At 35.5% G+C, this 18214-nt stretch overlaps 1 protein-coding gene across 1 annotated transcript in view; it reads right to left on the minus strand.

Annotated features, from left to right (window-relative positions):
• The window catches only part of ADCY2 (adenylate cyclase 2), a 450913-nt gene that overhangs the window by 91254 nt on the left and 341445 nt on the right, over positions 1–18214 (minus strand). The window contains exons 13-14 of the mRNA XM_032279123.1: positions 16257–16326; positions 13762–13859 (exon numbers count right to left, since the gene is read on the minus strand). Of these exons, the coding sequence (XP_032135014.1) occupies positions 13762–13859; positions 16257–16326 (168 nt within the window). The remainder of the gene's footprint in view (positions 1–13761; positions 13860–16256; positions 16327–18214) is intronic.

The following is an 18214-nucleotide window of genomic DNA, read 5'->3' on the forward strand; positions in this document are numbered from 1 at the left end:
GAATATTATTTTTGGTTGGTTCTTATTATTTCTAATTTCATTAGAATTTATCAGAGATTGTGGCCTCTATTATTATACTTTGACAATTTATTTTTCTTTTGGGATGTGATAAGTATGCTCAGTCTACGTCTTATGAATTTTTAAAAATTATACGTATTTCTTATGCTGGTAACAAAGTGTTTCTCTAAATATAACTATGGAAGGAGTCTTATGAGTTAGTCAAATCCCTAATGGGCTGGCTTACTTGATCTGTCAATGTTAGAATATATTAACATTTCCAACTAGGACTGTAGGTTTGTCAATGTATTTGAACATTTTAAGACTTTCTGCTTTATTTATTTCAAATAGATTCTGGAGTGCATAAAAATTTGTGATTGTTAAATTTTTGGTGCCTGAATCATAATAAAAATATATATTTTTAATGCTGAATACCTTTCACTTGAATTCTTTATTGTCAGGAATTTATATTATTGACATTTCTCTTATTCTATAAGCTATTTCCTGGAATAGCGATTCTATATCCTGTATTTCCAACCTTTCTCTTTTTATTTCAGCTACATCTTCCTTACATGGCATAGATGTGGCCTTTGGTTTGTAGCCTCGATCTTTTAGTCTCTTTCCATGAATGAGACACTTTTATCCATTCAAAAATATAAAATGTATTAAATATTTGACCAGTTCTTTCCATCTTATTTTCTTAAAATTGTGGATAGAATTCACACAGAAATAATCCGTGTATGAATCTTCCTTTGTCAGAAGAATTTTTAAAACAAATTCAATAAATGTAATAGATACATGCCCAGTTAAAATTTCTATTATGTCTCAGTTTTTGGAAAACTGTCTTTTCAAAAAATTCTTTCATTTTATCTAAATTGTAAATCTGTTTGACCTCAAGTAATTTATGGAATTTCCTATATATCCTATTAGTATTTATAGATTTTTAGTGAGTCCTCTTTTTTCTCTTAAGTTGCTAGTTTGGGTGCTTTGTGATTTTTTTCCCATTTTTCATTCTTGATCAGTCTTGCTAGTAGTTTAGGACTCCTTAAAGTCTTTTTCAAAGAGCCACATTTTGGCTTTGTAAATTTTCACTACTGATAGTTTTCTATTTTATTGATTTCTTCTTTTTAGTATTTATTCCCTTCTAATTGCTTGATTTTAAATTCCTCATCTTTTTCTGCCTCCTAAGATGGAAATTTGGACAACTGATTTTTAACTCTTTCCTCTGTTCTAATGTTAAAGCTACAAATTCCCCTTTAAATTGCTGCTTTAATTACATCTCACACATTTTGATACATTATATTTTGATATTAAAACATTTTTACATTTCTCTTGTATTTCTTATTTTACTCCTGGGTTAGTCAGAAGCATATAGTTTAACACCAAAATATTAGAGGATATTTTAAAATATTCTATTGTTAATGATTTTTAATTTGATTTTAGTGTGGTTAGATACTGGACTATATGATTTTTTTAAATGTTTTCATATTTATTTCTGTCTTTTCAAATTTATGGAGTTGCTTTTATGGCCTAGTATAAGTTTCATCTTTGTAGGTTAATGTTTCATGTGCGCTTTAAGTAAAACATGTATTTTTCAATTCAGTTTAGTGTTTTTTGAAACAACAATTAGTTTTAGGAAGTTGATAATGTTGTTCAGACCTTCTATGTATTCCTATTGACATAATAAGAACTAGAAAAGGGACACTAAAATCTAATTATAATATAGATTTGTCTCATTTTTTCTTTGGTTTTCTCAGGTATGCGTTCCTAAGAAGCTTTTTACGGTCTACTGTAGGTTAAGTGTGTTCATATCTGTATTTTATAGCTCTGTTATTAGATATGAGCACATTTTATGATTTTATGCCTCCTGGTGAATTGATCTTTTTATCATTACTCACTATCTTTATTTATCTCTGTTAATATTTCTTGGCTTCATAACTACTTTGTCTGATATTAATATGTGTATAGTAGCTTCTCCTTGTGCTCATTGTTTACATCAGATATGTTTTCCATCCTTTCATTTTCAACCGACCTAAACTTTGTATTTTACGTGCATCTTTTGTAGAGAGTATGTGGCTTGGTCATACTTTCCTTGAGTGTTTAGTCTTTTCCCATTTAATAATGTTTGAATTTAATCTTACCCTCTTGCTATCTATTGTTTATTTGCCCCATTGCTTTTATTTGTATAATGTGGGTTGTTATATTTGTTGCTACTATTTCAAACCTACCATTTTATTATCTGTTTTACGTTTGTCTCATTTATTTTTGTTTTTCTGTTCTTCCATTATTGCCACTTTATTAATTAAATGTTTAAAAATATTTTTCCTCTTGGTTTTTTAGCAATACTTCTTTTATTTTTAGTAATTGCTCAAGAGTCAATACACACTTTCTAACTTATCATTTGTTACTTAGTATTAATATTATGCCACTTCAAAAAATATATGACACTTACAACAATTTAATCCCATTCTCATGAGAAGTCTTAGTAGGTGTCATTGCTTTTGCATCAGATCACCTGTTACCTTTTAGAGAAAGTAATAAAAGGTAAACATACTGTCTTTTATGCTCTCTCATACAGTAAGCATGTCCAGTGCTCTCCATTCCTTCCTTAGATTCATGCTTCCTTCTGACATAATTTCACTTCAGCCTGAGGAACTTCCATTAGCATATCTTATAGGTTTGCTGGTGACAAATTCCCTCTTTTTTTTTTTTTAACTTGCAGAATATACTTCATCTCAACTTTAAAAAGGAATATTTGAACTGAATGTTTAATTCAGGGTTGATCATGTTCCTATCAGTGGTTTAAAAATGTTCAATTGTCTTTTGCCCTCCATCATTTCTGATAAGGATGCAACCATTTATTCTGTAATTGATCCCTTATATGTAATGTCTTTTTTTTTTTTTTTTCTTTTTGTGGCTGCATTTAATGTTTTTCTTTCTTTTCTTCTTTGGTTTCCAGAAGTTGGACTATGATATGCCACACATGGTTTCCTTTATAGTTATCCTGCTTGATGTTCATAGAGATTCTTGCCTTTGGAGATTGAGGTATTTTAACAAATTTAGGAAAATTTGTCACTGAGTTTGTTTATAATTAATTGTTTCCTAAAATGCATTTAAATTTTTTTTGAATAATTATTCCACAATGAATACAGTTGATGGAAACTCTGAACATTTTCAAGTCAGGTCAAATAGACCTGGAAATAAGAGTATTAAAATGTGACTCTTCCTATTCTATAATAATCTGCTAGACACAGTGAAGAGCTGTTAACATGTTTTGTGAAAGTACCTGATGATCACTACTTTGTTCCTTCCTCAAATGTCAAAAATCTATTAAGAGCTGATAAAGGAGTACAGTGTTACTAATACAGCTGACTATCTGTTTTTGATTTGCTGTATGTATGACATGCCCATTTAAGCGGGATTATCATTCTTAAAAGTAGCTTGTAACACACAAAACTGACTCAAGAAGAAATAAAAAATATAAATAGACTTACCTATAAAAAGTAAAGAGATTAACTTAGTAATTAAAAATCTACTTACATAGAAAAATTCATGTGCAGATGGCTTCACTGGTAAGTATTCACAAACTTTCACTTAATTTTTAATTTTGTTTTTGAGACAGAGTCTTGCTCTGTCACCAAAGCTAGAGTGCAGTGGCACAATCATGGCTCACTGCAGCCTCTACTTCCTGGGCTCCAACCTACCAAGTAGCTGGGACCAACAGGCTTGTGCTGCCATGCCTGGCTAATTTTTGCATTTTTGGTAGAGATGGGGTTTTGCCACTTTGCCCAGGGGTTTTGCTGTGTTGCCCAGGCTGATCTCAAACTCTTGAGCTCAAGTAATCCACCTGCCTCTGTCTCTCAAAGTGCTGGGATTATAGGTGTGAGCTACCATGTCTGGCCCAAAACTTTGAAAGAAGAATTAATACCCATATTTTATAAATTCTTCCACAAAATGGAAGGAGGGGGAACAGTTCTTGACTCCTTCTGAGGCAAGTATCATCCTGATACCAGTACCAGCCAAAGACATCACAAAGAAGTAGAAATCAATATCTCTTATGGATATGGATACAAAAATCCTAAACAAAATATTAGTTAATTGAATCCAGCCACAAGTAAAAAGGTTTATATATCATGACCAAGTGGAGTTTACCCAAGAAATGTAAGATTGCTTTAACATCTGAAAATCAGTCAACTTATTAATATATCATATTAATAGAATAAAAGAAAAAACACATTATCATCTCAATAGCAGCAGAAAAAGTATTTGACAGAATCCAACAATATTTCACAATGAAAACACTCAACAAACTATTAATAAAATGGAATTTCCTTATCTTTATGAAAAATCGCCATGAGAAGCTCACAGCTAACATCATACTTAATGGTGAAAGGCCAAATGCTTTTCTCCTGAGATTAAATAAGAAAGGATGTATGGTGTGGTTACTTCTATTTAACCTTGTACTGGAGGTTTTAACCAGGAAAATTGGGTAGGAAAATAACATAAAAGGTATCAGATTGTAAAAGAAGAAGTAAAATTACCTTTATTTGTAGGTAATATGGTCTTGCATATAGAAAAGTATGTGACAATCTGAGATTCAGACTTGGAGTGGCTCAAGCTCTCACCGATATGCTCAACTTGCGGCTGTTCAATATTCTAGTCTATGGCATTTTGGCATTTATGTTCAGATGGACCTCTCTTCCATCTGAGTTTTTATGGACTTAATGTCTTCTGCCACCCCAAAAATCTATCTGTTGAAATCCTAACCCCAAATGTGATGGCATGAGGGAAACGGGGCCTTTGGGAGGTGATTGGGCCATGAAGGTGGTAAACTCATGAATGGCATTAGTGCCCTTATGCGAACTGGCTGGAGAACTAGCTATTTCTTTCTTCCATGTAAGGATACAAGGAGAAGACAGTAGTCTGCAACCTGAAAGAGAGCCCTCACTCAAACCCGCCCATGCTGACACTCTGATGTCAGACTTTGGCTTCTAAATTTTTATTGCTGCTAAGCTACATAGTCTATGGTCCTTTGTTAGAGAAGTCCAAATGGACTAAGACACCAGGGAACAAAAAACAGTGTGAGACAAAGTCAAGGTTGGTTAAATGCTCTTAATTATAACCATTTATCCTACCTGTTCTGTCAAAAGCATGTTCAGGTCCATTAAGTGTACCAAGACGTTGGTGTAACTTAATCAATTTTAATTAACAGTCCAGTTGCAAAGCTGCTTCTTTTTCAACCCTGAAGCATAACTGATTAAGTACTTACTGAAAAGCAAGCTTGACTCTTCCCTGTCGTAAGGCAAGAAAAATTACCTTTAGTGTCAGTTTTGACTTTGGTGCTTTAGTCATGTACATTGTTATAGAATATGGAAGAGACTGAATCTGGACAAGGTCCGCTTTCCTTTCTGCTTTTTTCCCAGTGAAATTGCTTAAAGGTGGTCCTGACAGGGGTGAGAGATGTTTATTGATAAAAGAAGCCCACTGGAGATAAACACTCCCCTCAAAAAGCCTACAAAATGTATTAATTACAAGACATCTCTCTGGGTAAATAATGGTGTCTTTGTCTGGCATTCTGTTGAATGTCATGACTTTCACGGCCTCCCTCCTGGTTGACTTCACTTCCCTCACTTCCTCCCCAAAGCAGGCCTCTCATCAGCTCTCCACTCCCATCTGTTGTGTGGGATTCAGTCAGGATGATAAGAACCAAAGAAAGCAATTTTTTCTTTTAAGTTAGCATGAAATAAAATTTCCTCCTTTTTAAATGACAGAACTTCAAAATGAAAGAGAATTTAGTAAAAAAGAAAAAAAGAATCAAAAGTTGAAAAGAGGAAATGGAATTTAAATATTTATCACCATTACAGTAGCTTTTCTCTCATGAGAGGACTTAGTTTTGAGATTTTCTGGACACTTGAAGGTTCTGAGATGTGGAAAAGAAAAAAGAGATTATCTTTGGCCAAGTAAAGAAAGTTCTACCTTTACAGCAATGATAAGGATTGAAGATTTGAATTTTCAGACACACTGTATTCCCCAGAAAGTGCAGAGCCTTCTTTTCCTATACCCACTCCTTGTATTTAAATACTACAAAGGTGCTGGGTTTTCCAGATTGTATCTCCACCCATCTCTATAGAATCTATAGAAGCTATACGGGGTTCATGGGAGGTTCTATAAATTTTATAGGTCATACATTCCCTTCTGTGTGAAACTCCAGCACCTGATGTGTAACACACATGTGCATATAATGTCCAGAATTGAGCCCTTGAGTCCACTCTCCCTCCCCAACCTGTTCCTGCCCCAGGATTTTCTCTCTGTAAATCACAACATTTTTTCCAGTGGTTCAGGAGAAAATTAAAAAAAATAAAAACCCTGCAAAACTTATTTTCTCATACCCTTTATATCTAATCCAGCAGCACTTGTTTACATCACTCTGCAAAACCTTTCCCAGGATTTGAACAAGTTTTATTACTTCTAGTATTGAGGGTTGAAATAAGTAATAAAATTGATATTAGAGATCCAAGTAGAAATAACAATTCTAAGATATTTAACATTATAATTTGGCTTATTAATTTTTCTTAAAACTTCATTAGTTTTCATTTTTCTTGGGATAATAAAATGCGTATTTACCTAAACTGTACTGGAAAAAAATTTATCCTTGTTTTAACAATTGCTCTCATGACTGGTTAAACATAATCCATTTAGTTTGGCAGATGATATGAATGAAACTACTAAAAATAACAAAAACATTTCATGCTTGATCATTTTTGATCTTTGAAGGTAGCTCACATTTCTGATAAAGATACGCTACAGGACAGACAGAGTGAAAGAGCAACTCCGAAGGAGGAGTCAACCAATAATTTCATTATATCTTTTCAAATTCTGAGATTAGAGCTAGATTCAACAATTATAGGCTGAATAAGGACGACGTTGGGCTCCCTTTCAGAAAAACATCTCCCTTTTTACTTGTTCTTTCCAGGTAACAAATTTCTCCATTATTAGTTATTCATTCATTCATTTATTCACTCACTGATTTAATTATTTCTTTCCCTTTTTCAAAAACACAGGAGGCAGTTTACCACAAAAAAAGCCAAACTAAGGGAACAAAACAAAAGTATAATTAAGTTAAGAAAGCAAGTAAAGTCAGCATAAGTGAGAAGCACCATTATTCTCACAAAAATGCTTCATACAATACAACAAAATTATTTCGTTAAATACATGAGTTAATCAGCAAGAAAGAGAGTTTCCTAGATACACAGAAGGTATTCAAATGCAGACCACTGTGAGGTGCTGATGCTAAATGGCCCAGGAGAAACCGGGGCTAATACCTGCTCTTGGTGTAAGACTGATGTCTACCCAAGGAAGGTGATGCTCCCAGGCATTTGATTAATATGATATTAGACCTGAGCTCTTAAATAAAGGCAGGGACCCTGAGGTGCTGTCCCACCAAGAAATAGAAAAAGAAAAACTCTCTCCATCAGTCTGGTAATTTTTAGGAAACAACCATCTGACTGGGGCCATAAAGAAAAGATCATTTTTGAAAATTGGGATCACCAATCTTGCTCCATGCCAATGGGTGTTGACCCAAATACACATGACCTACTTAGTGCAGAAACCTTAGTCTAAGGATTTAATAAAATATTGTGACTTGAATTGGTGAATCCCAGAGATATCTGGCAAAGATACACTGAAATCTATCCCATAGTGAAGCCATTACAACCCAGAACATACATGACTACCATGGACCCTGATCCTTGCTGTTGATGAACATACAGAAAAAATTACAGATAACACAAGGACGGACTTAACAGGTAGACTAAATGGCAGAATCCACATATTTATCAACCATAAAGAACACAATAAAAGAAGTGATATTTCTGCTGGGCACAGTGGCTCACACCTGTAATCCCAGCACTTTGGGAGGCTGAGAAGGGCAAATTGCTTGAGGCCAGGAGTTTGAGACCAGCCTAGCCAACGTGGTGAAACTCCATCTCTACTAACAATACAAAAATTAGCATGGTGGAGTGGCAGGTACCTGTAATCCCAGCCACTCAGGAGGCTGAGGCAGGAGAATCACTTGAACCTGGGGGGTGGAGGTTACAGTGAGCCAAGATGGTGCCACTGCACTCCAGCCTGTGTGACAGAGCAGAACTCTATCTCAAAAATAAAAAAAATTAAAAAAAATGATATTTCCATATAATATGTTTAAAATCTCCAAGTAAAAGAAAACAAAATAAACTCCACAGGCAAAATATAAAATTATATATACAAAAAGGTTAGGTTTTAAGAATGTCATAGACTTCTTAGATATGAAAAGATATCATAAAGATTATGAACTCCATAGAAATCTTTAAATCATAAAGATTATAAACTCCATAAAGATTATAAACTCCATTATAAATCATAAAGATTATAAACTCTATAGAAAAAATACAAAATTATATATACAAAAAAGGTTTTAAGAATGTCATAGACTTCTTAGATATGAAAAAAATCATAAAGATTATAAACTCAATGTTGGATAAATAATTTACCAGAATGAATCCCAAAGAAATAAAAAAGTGGAAACTGTGAGGAAAAATGACAAGACCTGGAGCACAGGATGAGAACACAATATGCCGCGAACTCCAGGAGGAAAGAACGGATAATCGAGGAGCAGTGATGTGTAAGGAGACAGAGGCAGAGTATTTTCAAGGGCTGAGCAGAGATATGCATCCTCAGGTTGAAAAAATCACACCTAGTCATGTAGGTAGACGAAAACAAATACATTTATGGAAACAATATAGTGAAAATCCTGCCCCCTCCTCATCCACAAAAAAGATACCTAAAAGCTCTCAGAGAGGAAAGACAGACTCTCTAGGAAGGAATGTAATGAGACTGACAGAAATACTTCATTAACAAAAATAGAAGGTGTAATGCCACAGAGTAATATCATTATCACACTGAGGGAAAATAAAAGTTAACCTAGAATTTTATGCCCAGTTATACAAACATGAGATAAAGCAGATAAAAATTTTTTTAATATAAACAGAAAAGGGTCCTATTGTTTAACTCATAGACCCCTCCTCCAAAACCCTAACAAATCATATACATCACCAAAAAGAAAAATAAATCTGAAGAAACAAATAATTTTAAAAAGCATTGTTGAGGAAATTAATTGGTAAAGAATGTGGGCAAATATAAATAAACATTGACTATAATTACTGTCAGAGCTAAAATCCTAGGAAATAATTACATTGAAGAGAAATTATGAATAACTTTAGAATGTACTGAATTAAGCGTATATGTTAAAATTCGTTTCACAATTGCCAAGACATGGAACCAATGCAAGCACTCATCAACCAACGAGTGGATAAATGAAACATGGTATACATGCACCATGGAAAAGTACTCTGCCATAAAAATGAAACAAGTAATTTCTTTTGCAGCAACTTGGTTGGAGCTGGAAATCATTATTCTAAGTGAAGTAACTCAGGAATGGAAAATCAAATTCTGTATGTTCTCACTTACAAATGGAAGCTGAGCTATGAGTATGTAAATGCACATAGAGTGATATAATGGACTAGGAAGACTTGAAAGGGGGATGGGTAGGAGAGCAGTGAGGGATAAACAATGACATATTGGGTACAATGTATACTACTTAGGTGAGGAGTGCACTGAAATCTCAGACTCACTACTCTACAATTCATCTATGTCATCAAAAACCACTTCTACCCCCCAAAATATTGACAAAATACATAATATTATATTAAAAACATATAAATTATAATACATATTAGACATAATAGTTATACATTTTTTTATTTAACATAAAAAATATATTGAAATTTTAATGGTAATCATTAAAAGAAAAATACATGATGCACATTCTATGAACTTGAATAGTAATCTTTAATGAAAAAATATATATTTCCTAACCAGTAAAAGAAAAAGAATAAATAGGCTGCTCTGCTTATGGAGTAGCCATTCTTTTATTCCTTTACTTTCTAATAAGCTTGCTTTTACTTTACCTTTAAAAAAATAAAAGAACTTGATCAATCCATTAGAAATGAGAAAAAAGAGAGAAAAGGACCAAAGAAAAGCAAGATAAATGAAACACAAAATAAGATGGGAGAAGTCGGACCGCATACATCAATTAATGAAATAAAAATACAGATGACAAAATATAGAAGAGAATAATATAAACTGGTACCAAAACAGACAGAGATATAGCCCAATGGAACACAAGAGAGGCCTCAGAAGTAACGCCACACATCTAAAACTATTTGATCTTTGACAAACCTGACAAAACAAGCAATAGGGAAAGGATTTCTTTCCTGTTTAATAAATGGTGTTGGGAAAACTGGCTAGCCATGTGAAGAAAGCTGCAACTGGGCCCCTTCCTTACACCTTACGCAAAATTAACTCCAGATAGATTAAATATTTAAACATAAGACCTGACACCATAAAAACCCTAGAAGAGAACCTAGGCAACAGCATTCAGGACACAGACACAGGCAAGGACTTCATGACTAAAACACAAAAAGCAATGACAACAAAAGCCAAAATAGATAAATGGGATCTAATTAAACTTAAGAGCTTCTGTACAGCAAAAGAAACAATCATTAGAGTGAACCAGCAACCAAGAGAATGGAAAAAAATTTTCACAAGCTACCCATCTGACAAAGGGCTAATATCCAGAATCTATAAAGAACCAAAGCAAATTTATAAGAAAAAAACAACCCCATCAAAAAGTGGGCAAGGGATATGAACAGATACTTTTCAAAAGAAGACACTTATGCAGCCAACAAACATATGAAAAAATGTTCATCATCACTGGTCATTAGAGAAACGCAAATCAAAACTACATTGAGATACCCTCTCACTCCAGTTAGAGTGGTGATCATTAAAAAATCTGGAGATAGAAGATACTGGAGAGGATGTGGAGAAATAGGAATGCTTTTACTCTATTGGTGGGACTGTAAATTAGTTCAACCATCGTGGAAGAGAGTGTGGCGATTCCTCAAGAATCTAGAAATAGAAATTCCATTTGACCCAGCAATCCCATTATTGGGTATATACCCAAAGGATTCTAAATCATTCTATTATAAAGACACATGCACACATATGTTCATTGCAGCACTGATTACAACAGCAAAGACCTGGAAGCAACCCAAATGCCCACCTATGATAGACTGGACAAAGAAAATGTGGCACATATACACCATTGAATACTATGCAGTCATAAAAGAGGATGAGTTCATGTTCTTTGTAGGGACATGGATGAACCTGGAAACCATCATTCTCAGCAAACTGACACAAGAACAGAAAACCAAACACTGCATGTTCTCACTCATAGGTGGGTGTTGAGCAATGAGAACACATGGACAAAGGGAGGGGAGCATCACACACTAGGGTCTGTTGGAGGTGGGGGGCTGGGGAGGGACAGTGGGTGGTGGGGAGGTTGGGGAGGGATAACACTGGGAGAAATGCCTGATGTAGGTGATGGGGGGGATGGAGGCAGAAAACCACCATGACATGTGTGTACCTATGCAACAATCCTGCAAGTTCTGCACATGTACCCCAGAACCTAAAGTATAATTTAGAAAAAGAGAAAGATATTAAATTGAGTAAATAAAACTAAAATAAAAACAGGTACTATTTAAAGGAAGCATACCCACATACTAACAGTCTAGAGGGCGGAAAATCACATCTGCGGTAAAGAGCACACAGGGTAAACATTTACAAAGTCTGGATTGTGGACATGTGTGCATTTATCATATCACATCTGTACTTTTCTGAATCTTTGAAATGTTTCATAGCAAGATTTTTTTTAAAGAAAAGGAAATAATGAAGATATTAATATGGAAGAAAACTGAAGGCAGAAATCACAGAATAAGAAGCCTGAGGCTCTTACAGCAAGTGCAGGTCTGGAGGCTCCATCAGGTGAGGCTGTGGATTTTGCTCAGAGCTTTTCCTTTTTGTATTGTTGGTTGGAAAAGCTCTGAGGAAAACCTGTGTGCACCCACAAAAATAATGGGTGATGACGCTTGAGAGAATGAACTTCCATGGGTCCTCATAAAGATGCAACACCACAGAAGAGAGGCAAGAAAATCAAAGTCAAGCCAGCAAAGGCATGACGAGGATGTGTTTCTTAAAAGTAGAATCCCATGAAAATTTCCTGGCCTCTGGAAGTCTTTTTGTCTTCTTTGGAGGCATCTTTTAAAACACCCCCGTCACTCTCTCTGTCCCCTGCACCTTCCAGTAGGTGAAAGACCCTGTATTATTTACAATGTAGAGAATATAGAAATAGTCATCCAATAGGAAAATGTAGAAAACTTAATATATCTATGTAAAAGTAACAATAAAGACCCATCCCCTCTGTAGTATTTGTTTCACCTACGTAGCTTTCAAAATGCTTTTCTGCTCTACCAGTCTATAAGCCAGTGTGCACTGGGATAGCTGTTTCTCTCCAGTACCATGGTACAGGCCTGACACTAAGGAGCTTAATTTGTAAACATTTGTTTGAAAGGAAAACTGATATATTAACATTGGGAAATTTCACTGAAGATTTTGTAAGTCCTGAAGAAGGGCTCCCTTGGCTGATGTACTGCACCTCCAATTCATGGGGAAAGGAGAAGTCTACTGGAAATCCCTTCTATAAGGGAGCACATTGCTAATGAATTGTACATACATGAACAAAGCTTTCACCACTCTACAATTCATCCATGTAATCAAAAACCACTTGTACCCAAAAGCGATTTTTGGCTATTTGGCTTAGTGCCTAGAAGAAAACCCTTTGGAGTACAGAGGGGGAGAAACAGACAACTTCTTTGTAGTTTGCTCAGCATGTTCATGAGATGAAACACTACCCAATCCAAGCAGTCCGAGTTGAACACAAAGGCTGGCTGCACCATGACAATTAAATGCAAGCACACAACTGAATTCTGCTAGACTGAAAACGGGTGCTTTGACCTTAACGAAATAGGTTAAGAAAGAAAAAAATACGATAAGAAAGAAAAAAAATCTATCTTAAAGTTTCTTTCTATATCCCTAGTTATTATAAGGACAAGAATTTTCTTTAGATTGTAAAATGAGAATTAGATTTCTTAAAGAAAGTCACCTGATTAGTCTTGAACTCATTGAGAAGGTGCAAAAGAAAGATAACCTAAGTGATTGGTTTTTCACCAGTAGGTGGAAGCAGAAGGAATCCCCCCAAAGCATGAAATGTGGTTTGCCCAGATTCTCCCATTTGTAACCCAGGTCTCTCTGGGGAGAGGTTGGCTGGACCTTGACCTATAGCAATCAAAGGCAGCTGCAGAGTGGATTTCAGAGGCAAGAGAGGGGTGTGTAACACAGAACTTGAACAAAATGGATGGTTGGGCAAAGTGTGTCATAGTGAAAGGCTGTGCCCTTTCAACATAAGATAATGGTATATGTTTATTAGAAACCACATCTGGGGATTGCACTCTTTGTGGGTAAAGCTTATTGGGCCACATTTTTTAGACTGGGCATCAGAGTAATCTCAACATCAAAACAAGAAGGTTAAATTTATTTTTTTAAACCCCTAGAAGTTTGAATCAACATGTCCACTTTGAAATCCAACATTATGCTAAGGAAGACACATGGGGGCCACTTCACCTCTGAGTCGTCAGTTAGTCTCCCTCCACCATGACATGTTAAATCACCCCTCTGTGTAAAATTAGCATCCTTTCACAGCTTGAGATATAACTGGGCTTCCGTGGAAAGGCACCTCAGGTGAGAATCCCAGTGGAAACCAGAAGTACTTACTTTGGCAGCACGAGGATCTGCACAATGAAGATGCAGAAGAATATGAGACAGGCACAAGTCACGTAATACTTGAACGCTGGCAGTGCTGTGGCCCGGTACTGAGGGAGAGAAAGGAACCCATGAGTAACAGTTCTCCAAGAGAAGAGCTGCACACAGTGCCCAGTAGCCTAGTTGTACCCAGGGCATGCACCACACTCAGAAATTGTGTAGATGGCGGCCCATGCAAGCCAAGGACAGAGCCTGTTCATCTCAGCAGTGAGTGCTTCCTTTCCCCCGCATGAGTGACTTCCAAGGACCATGGTTTATGAGTAAAGCTGTTCTGAAACCCATCTATCAGTAACTGAATCTCTCTAGGAAGGAGAGAGGCACTTGACCAGAAGGTTGAGTGAGTGAGCTGTGAATCGTGCCTGTGCCCTAGGTCCCATGAGGGTCTGACATCTATGGGTACTGAGGCAAAGGGGATGACTTCCTATATACTATTTTACTTTTGAATGCTGCTAAGGAAATGCAAGACATATTCATTTATTTTAGTATTTTATTTTATTGTCTTAATGCCTTTGAGAGGTGATGGGTGAAGTTACAAAACTAAAAATGTTTGCTGACTTGGTTCTTAGTTGGCTTGTTATGAGCTTGGCCAATGGTTCTCCCCTTCCTTTCTCTCATCCAGTGCAATCAGCAGGGGCCCACACGGTTCCTCATGCCATGAACAAGCTGACCAGCATTAGCTGCCTACCTGGGGATGGCCCTGCTTGACTTAAGCAGGATAAAAATGCCAGATGGGGCTGTACTTATGATGCTGGTGGTGACCCCAGCTGCATTGAGCACAGTGCCCTGCACGCCATGCTTTTCTTGTACTAATCAATCAATCCTCACAACAGCCCCTATTTTGGATGAAGAAACTGTGGACTGGAATGATTGACTAGCATCAGGGAGATGTGCCAATATCATTGAAACCTCCTGAAAATACTTTCAGGTTGCATTGGTTACATTTGCATAAACTTTCCCAAGATATAGGGACAGGTACGTATTTGTTGGATTTTAGCCTCCCTGTTTTAGTGCTGAATGGGGGACCTCTGATGAGTATCCAGATATTTCTCTTCTGACACCTCTTGCTGCCCTTTGCCCTACCTGATGCCCTGAAGGGCAGGCTGGGGACAGGTGGACAAAAACTGAGCTTAAGTCTTGCTGCTTTCTAAAATTTGCCTTAAAGTCAGCATCCGCAAATACGTACCATGGGGAATGTATGCAGAAGCTGCATTTTTAAATGATCACCTCTGTTTACTAGAATTTTTTTGGTATATTTTTTGACTTAGTAGCCAGCATAATTTCCATGCTCATGAAAAAGCTATATTAGCATAGTTGCTGAAATGTGATGTACATTCTATGCACTCAATTAAATTCTTATCTTTTAGCTTCTTCAGGCCTTTGTACAGAGATATGAATAGAAATTTCTTTGTGGTATTAACAAAGAAATGGACTTCCATCAGGAAAGAAATAATGTAACAGTTAAGCAATAAGTAGCCATTAATATTTTCTAAAGTTATTAAGGATAAGGTGGCCAATGATAGCACATTATAACAAGCGTCAATTTAGTAAACTGTCTGTGGTCAATGGTCAAAGTCCTTTACTTAGCAGTGGACAACAGATCCTCTTGACCACCAACATCAAAAAAATTTTGGTGTGTTCATAGATTTTGGAAGGAATTTTCATATTTAACATTTCTATTTGATATTCATAAAACAATGCACTAAATTTTATCAACATAATTTTAATACCATAGCTGCCAATGCTACCATTAATGTCACTTTTGTTCAAACTAGGCCTGTAATTATATAGTTGGATGATGCAAATTACTTCTAAGTTTCTTCTATAGATCAACAAAAACAAAAGGCGAATAAAGTAGCAGTTGTCCTTTCTGCAAGAATTACTTAATTCATTTAAGCAAACCTGTATATAGCTTGACATGTAAAAACTAAATGTCTGCTTACTTATTTGTTCCTGAAATGGCTTTCATTTTAAAAGTCATGATATGAAAGTATTTAGATGCAATAAAGCTTAAAAGTTCTAATTATCCTGAAGAGGCATTGAATGTAAAACTCATATTTTGCTCAAAATATTAAAATAGTTGTGTAAAGACACTGTAGATTTATCAAGAAGAATTCTGTTTTGCTAAGACTTTTCTGAGATAATTTCACATTGAGAAAAGCAGGTATTATCTCCCATATCTTTCATTTAATTGGGATATTTCGCACATATTGCAGAACCATTTACTATCGAGAGGGCTGAGAATGGTGACTGACCAAAGACAGGAACCTGGTGAGGAGAAATACAATAAAGCAATATATGCATGAAAGAACCACCAGAAAAGCCTGAGACAGTTCCAGTCTAGCTAGAGGTAGTTTAAATGTCACATATAAAAAACATGAGCACAATTTCATGAAGATATTCAAATTTTAGAAAACTGGATTGATGATTTTGAAGAAAAAAATGCTTACTTCTTTTTCTAGTACTTTGTTATAGAAAAGCAGTGAGATTCTCTGAATGTCTTCGGACTTGAGCCATTGTCTGGAAATAGAAAGGACCAACACATCAATTATTTCTTTAAATGACTTGCACTTTTCTTTCTTTACTGTATATCATTCCAAACAGCATTAAAAAAAACAACAACGATATAATGCCAACTAACTGGATATGGACTCTGGATACTGTTAACAGGATCTGAAAATAGAATATCCCTAATCACACACTCCCCTCCTTGGAAAATTCTATATTATAAACCAACTGTCATATCATTTGCAACTCAAGGGATCCAAATTAAATAACAAGGGAGAGAAGTCATCTAAAAGATAGAACATCAATAAATTGATCCCCTAATGTTTTTCTGAAGTCACACAGTGGTTTCACCTCCTTAGGCATCTGGTTCCTGGAGAAGTACCATTTTTTTTTAGCTTCTAGAGGGCAACATATCACAGAGCATCCAAACCATCAGAATGCCTTTAAGATCTGGGAAACAAGGTTTTGATTATTTTACACTTAGCAAAAATACATTCATTGTCACTTTTTTCATTTCTAGAAAGTAAAAGTCATGCTTGAATAAAGTTTTTAAAAAATTGGTAAAAATACTAACTTAATAAGCAATCCGTTTAGACTAGGTTGATGTAAACATAAAACCGCATGCATAAATCTCTCAGTTGTTGACAAATAAATAAAAATTATGTGGAAGTATGCACTGTACCACATTGTTTGACTTTTAAACATCCGTTTTAAGCAAGTAGTTGTAAATATTGAGCATAAGGAGGAACCCTTTCACAACAGGGTCGTATAACCACAAGGCACACAGCAATACCAGTTGTGTACCAAGCAAGCCGTTCACATAATGCCTAACATGATCACACATCAGACAATAAAATAAACACAAATTTTATGAAATATAGTTAAGTGAAATAGAGGGATACACCTCATATTTATGAGTACAGGCATGTAAAAAAACAAATCTATGCATAAAAGTATCTAGATATATCAAATATCTGGATATACAACAACATATATTACTGGCTGGTATGGGTTATTAGTTATTGAGAAACATATTTCTAAATACTTTTAGAGTTAAAAATATAATAATTGCAGATATATATTCATATATATGTATATATCTGTATGTCTATATAACTGTATATCTAGATTCATATTAACATTTACATCTATATCTATATTTATATTTATATCTATGCATGTGTGTGTATGTGTGTAGAGAGAGAGACACACAATATATGTTAGGACATTAGAGAGAAAATTATGTTTTACATAAATATCCAAAAAAATGTCATACCTATTCAAACAATTATCAATTCACATGAATTTCTTAATATAATACTCTTCTGAACCGTTGGTTGTACATCATGGATTTTGACTTCTTGGGATATATTTGAAAGATAAAAGATGAAAGCCTTTGAGGATCCAGGGAAAAATGTCAAGTGAAATTTTGCACTTTATTAGTAATCAGCAAGTGTGGCCTCCTCCTGACTTTGGATTAGGGTTTTGAAGTGAAGACTGATCTTTAACAATATGGCTAATGACAAGTGAACCCAGGAGACTCGCACACGTGAGGAAGAAAACCCCAGGTCTGCTTGGCGCCCCTCATCAGTTTGGAAGACTTTCACTGCCAGACACATCCTGATTAGCTTGAACATCCCAGAAAACTAGACTATCACAGGGCACTTTCAACTGCGGCAGGGAAGTCAGTAATGTATTCTAGACTGACTGCCATTAAAAGTGAGAACAATAAAAGTACTTCTTTTAAAAAAACTTTTATTTTACTTTATTATTATTTTTTGAGATGGAGTCTCACTCTGTCACCCAGACTGGAGTGCAGTGGCATGGTCTCAGCTCACTGCAATCTCTGCCTCCTGGGTTCAAGTGATTCTCTTGCCTCAGCCTCCCAAGTAGCTGAGAT

Source organism: Sapajus apella, unplaced genomic scaffold (genome assembly GCF_009761245.1).
Source record: "Sapajus apella isolate SASKATOON/1434 unplaced genomic scaffold, GSC_monkey_1.0 scaffold11, whole genome shotgun sequence".
Taxonomy (NCBI): Eukaryota; Metazoa; Chordata; class Mammalia; order Primates; family Cebidae; genus Sapajus; species Sapajus apella.